General features: G+C 38.0%; 1 protein-coding gene across 1 annotated transcript in view; it reads left to right on the top strand.

The window, feature by feature from the left end:
* The first annotated feature begins 2335 nt into the window (after nucleotides 1-2335).
* Nucleotides 2336-5000, top strand: part of LOC143279980 (actin, cytoplasmic A3a-like) — a 5295-nt gene continuing 2630 nt past the window's right edge. Inside the window, exon 1 of the mRNA XM_076584378.1 lies at nucleotides 2336-2553. Coding sequence (XP_076440493.1) covers nucleotides 2428-2553 — 126 coding nt within the window. The 5' untranslated portion in view covers nucleotides 2336-2427. The remainder of the gene's footprint in view (nucleotides 2554-5000) is intronic.

The following is a 5000-nucleotide window of genomic DNA, read 5'->3' as shown; positions in this document are numbered from 1 at the left end:
TTGGAGTTAAAAGACATTTGTGTTTTCTCAACTTTTATGTGACATTGTTGTGTATTTGGAAAAGTTTGTTCTGAGCATGAAAAGATTATTTTGCAGTAATCCTCCATACTCCAGTAGGAGTGAGAGGATAAATAAAACTTGAAACTTGAAACTTGTGTGTGTGTGTGTGTGTGTGTGTGTGTGTGTGTGTGTGTGTGAAATTCACATAAAATTTTTGTATCATGCCAGTTTGGTAGATTCACATATATTTTTTTGTATCTCACGCCAGTTTGGTAGATTCAGGGATGCTTTTTGTTCATGCGGGTTATTTATTGCACCTTTTCTTTCTCTGTATGAGTTAACATACTTGTCTGTTTTTGGCATGTTTTTCTTTAGAACTTCACACATTTTAAATGAGTCAGTGTTTTGTTCAAACGGTAACTTAGTGTGATGGCAGTATGCTCGAGAATGTGTGGGGGTGGGGAAGGGGGAACGGAAGTATATATGTGTGCGTAGATGATTATAAAGTATACATATTCAAGAAGTGAGTTATATTGAAAGCAGACACGAGTGACTGGGATGGGAGGGAGGCGGTGGTGGGAGAAGTAAAAAAACAAAACAAAAAAAAACAACCCCAAACCAACCAAACAAACAAACAACAACATCAAACAAACAAAAACTACAAAAAGAGAATCCATTTTTACTGCAGATTTGTTTTTTTTGTTTTTTTTAAATCCATGTTCTACCATGCGCCGGTTCAAAATCAGTCTTGTTTGTACTAAAGTCGCCCCCCCGCCGCCCCAAACAAGAACAACAACAACAAAACAACAACAACAACAACCCAATCAAAACAAACAAAAAACAAACAACTACAACAACAAAAAGGAATGGAGATGATACTTGAAATACCTTACATTGTTTATTCATTTGTCAAAGAAATGTACTGGAATTACCCTCTGCTGGGTAAATTCTCGTGGAGGTTTAGCTTTATATTAGTCGGGTGACCATGCTGCAAGAGGAGAAAGAAATTCTGAAGGGTCAATACAAGTCAGTAACCCAGCAGACTTACAAGAATATTATAAGCACACCACTGGTTTCAGAAAAAAATGAAAATCTAAAGTGTCAGTAAAGCATGCAGCGCAAAAATGCCCTGGGGTTCAAAAACAATAAACTGTATTTATCTGACATATCCGATGCTTCTCATTCCAGACGTATAACAACTTTTTCTTCATAATTCGTTTGAACACTCTTCATGCAAAATATAATAAAAAAAACAACAACATAAAATGTCTATATGGAAAACTGTGGCTTAATGAAACATTACGTGTCCATTGTCCAAAAACAAGAGAATTACGTATCACCATATTTCCGAGGTCGTTGAAAATTGAACAAGTATTAACTTCACTTATTTTCTTACTGATTAAAAGCCAAGTGAGTAACTTTTTTTTGGTGGAACGACTTGTTTTCATAGCTCGATTATTCGATTAATCATTATTTTAACATATATTAATGTTCATTTCTTGTACTCTTTCTTTCTCTCTCTCGCTTTATCTGTCCCCTAACATCCCTCTTTCCTCTGATTCTTCTCTATGTAGTATTGTAGATGTCAAATTATCATTCACGTATCCATAATAATGTAGGAATAATAATATCTTTAATGTGCATGCTGTATTGATATGATGATTCTCCCATTTGTTTTATGTCACTGTTTCGCCTTCGAGGGCTGCATGGAAAAAAGCATTGTCTTGTTTACTCTATTACCCTCAGAAAATAGAATTTATCCAATTTAATTCAGTTCTCTTCCCCTCACACACACACACACACACACACACACACACTCACACACACTTAATTACACGTCCAGTAACAAAGTGAAAAGACACTGAATTGCACACACACACACACACACACACACAATCACAGAGACAGAGACAGACACACACAGACACAGATACACAGACACACAAACACAGACACACACACACACACACACACAAACACCACAGACACAGACATATTCTCAGAGACAGACACAAACAAACACAGACACAGAGACACATACACAGAGACACAGACACAGACACACACACACACACACTGATTAACAACAAACAAACTCGACCTGTTTTTCTCTCCTTTACAATCAGTTTCCGATCACGTCTTCTTCACACTCCAACACACAGCTGCACCACGTCCACGTGTGATGCCCCACGCACATATTTGGTCAAAGGCGAACGTATCGGAGCAGTCTTTTCCCTTATATGGGTGCGCTAATGCCCCGGCGGCCGAGAAATACTTAGAAAAAGGTGTAGCGGACCTTACAAAAGCGAGCACGCGCCAAACGACCACTCACTTGTCACAGCACAGTGGTGGAGGAAGCGTGAGCGTTACATCGTTTGGTCACGTTGCTGTATTCAGTGTAGTTGTTGGGTCGCGTAGTAGTTGAAGATGTGTGACGAAGATGTTGCTGCTCTGGTTGTGGACAATGGGTCCGGGATGTGCAAGGCTGGTTTTGCTGGGGACGACGCACCCCGGGCTGTATTCCCCTCCATTGTGGGTCGCCCCAGACACCAGGTAAATGCAGATTTTTTCTCTCCATGTCAGTACCATCATATCTAGCATAAAGAACAGCAATTTATGTGGCAAAATATGTTCATAGATTGCTTTTCGACTATTGCATGGACAGATGAACATCATCTTTGACATTTCATTTCAGTCACTTTCATGTCTGGTTATTTGGTGGGTATTCTCATATGGTCTGTTTGCAATAACAAGAAAAAAAAGACATACTGTTTGCAATAAGAAAAAAAAAGAAAATACTCAAAAATAACTTTAGTTTACTGGGAATATGTCAATGACAAACTTAAGTTACTAAGTAGCATCTGATTGTAACTGCAAGCACATTACAGTTTTGAATCTTTGTAATTCTTGCATTATATAAAATCAAGCACACGCATATGTGCGCGAGCAAACACACGCACAAGCAATCAATCATGCACCAGCTGTACACACACACACACACACACACACGTTCGCAAGCACTGGCACGTACGCACGAACACACGCGCGCACGGGAGTCCACCACGGAAATTAAAAAAATCAGCTGATCATATCACATATGAAATCATCATTATTAGTTGTATTTTGTTTCTTTTACACACTCACCCCATATTCTCGATATAAGTATTTTCTCTGTGTTCGATAAAGATCTCTCTTTATAGACAGACTGAAGTGGGGTGGGGGTGGTGATTAACAAGACAAACTTGCTCACACACACCCTCTGTACACACATCACCACAGCTTGAAAAAAAAGTATAGAATCATCGAGAATGATAGTTTATGCAAACCTGTTTGGGTTGTCTGATAATTGTGAGATAGCTGAATCCGCAGCAATTGTCGTTTTAACTGTTTGGTAAAATGGTTTCAGTTTAAGATAGATGCATGTGTATTACTGCTATTACTGCATATTACCGTGTTGATGATATTCGTTTGGAGGTGTCAAGTCTAAATCTGGATACTAGGATAGTACTGAAGCATGCGTAGATAAAAAGTTCAAGGGGTAGTAGAAACCAGCAAGAACGCAAGAATTTTAATGTAAGGTCACCGACCTGTATACATTTTGGGTGCACATGTTGCACACACAGCTTAACTAAAATAAAATAGGAAGAACGAAAACAATCCACATAATACACAGTGAGCTCACTGAGAACAAGTAAACTAAATGAAAAGCACTTGGCTGATATGTCTGTTTAGGGCTGAAAATACTCTTCTCTCAGTCTTAATGCATAAAAAAACAAACATTGCAACATCTCTGGTCACATTACAACTTTCGTTTTGCAGCAGAAATGATGACAGATTTCTAATATGTTGCATATGCTTGAGCAAATATTTCCTTCTAATATCATCATAAAATGGACAAGCTGTTAGTACATGTAGTTCGTTCTCTATTCTACCACCACATGGGCAGTTTTTCAAAACATCACAATAACGCTGATTTATTTTTAGTTCATTTATACCAAAACGGAACTTAATGAAAGCCGATCTAAATTTACTGATGGTAAGATCAGATAAGTATTTTTCAGGTTGTAATAAGGATTTGAATGACCTATATGTTTCATAACGATTACTTCCGTTGAGTTTGCTTGCCCAATCCCGTTTAAAGCCATCTATCATGCGTTGTTTGAATATTTTAAGAAAAACATTTACATCCCCAACCCCGCCATTTATCCAAACTTCTGAAAACCCATAAATGTCTAAGCAATGTTTCAGTCCATCTGCCCAGTTTCTCGAAGACATATCAGCATTGTATGTCATCTTATTTACGCTCATTAGGTACGCCTGTTTCGGGATTCTCGATAGAGACATCTGATTTAGCTTAAACCAGTATCGCAAAGTACTGATGCAACTATCAATGTATAATGGATATCGACCAAGATCACCATAAATCATTACATTTGGGGTTTTGGGACTGACACTCAAAAATCTTTTACAAGCAAACAAGTGGACAGACTCAACTGCTTTGAAGCGCATTATTCCCCACATTTCAGATGCGTATAATAGCATAGGTTTTATCTGCGCATCAAAGAGTTTAAAAAACACGGTTCTGTCCATATTGGCAAGACTCCACATTGTTCTCATAATTTCAACCACCCTCCCTTTTGCCCTGCCAGCGAACTCTTCAAGTGCAGAAATGAAAGATAACTTGGTAGACAGCATAAAACCCAGATATTTATAATTGTTTACAACTTCAATTTCGTCTCCATCGAAATACCATTTTTCTGCTTTAGACAGATGGCCACCCTTTCTGCAAACCATTATTTTTGTTTTATTCAAATTTACTGTCAGTCCAAGAGATTTAGATGCTTTAAGATTATCTAATTGATTTTGTAAACCTGCTGGTGACGATGACAGCAAGACAATATCTGCAAACAATAACAGAAATATTTCTTGTAAGCCTGGCAAAAACTGAAAACCGTGTTTTCCATTCTTGGTCACCTCGTCAGCGACTTCTGAAATCAAAA

Source organism: Babylonia areolata, chromosome 3 (genome assembly GCF_041734735.1).
Source record: "Babylonia areolata isolate BAREFJ2019XMU chromosome 3, ASM4173473v1, whole genome shotgun sequence".
Classification (NCBI taxonomy): domain Eukaryota; kingdom Metazoa; phylum Mollusca; class Gastropoda; order Neogastropoda; family Buccinidae; genus Babylonia; species Babylonia areolata.
This window is presented reverse-complemented; position numbering and strand designations above follow the sequence as displayed.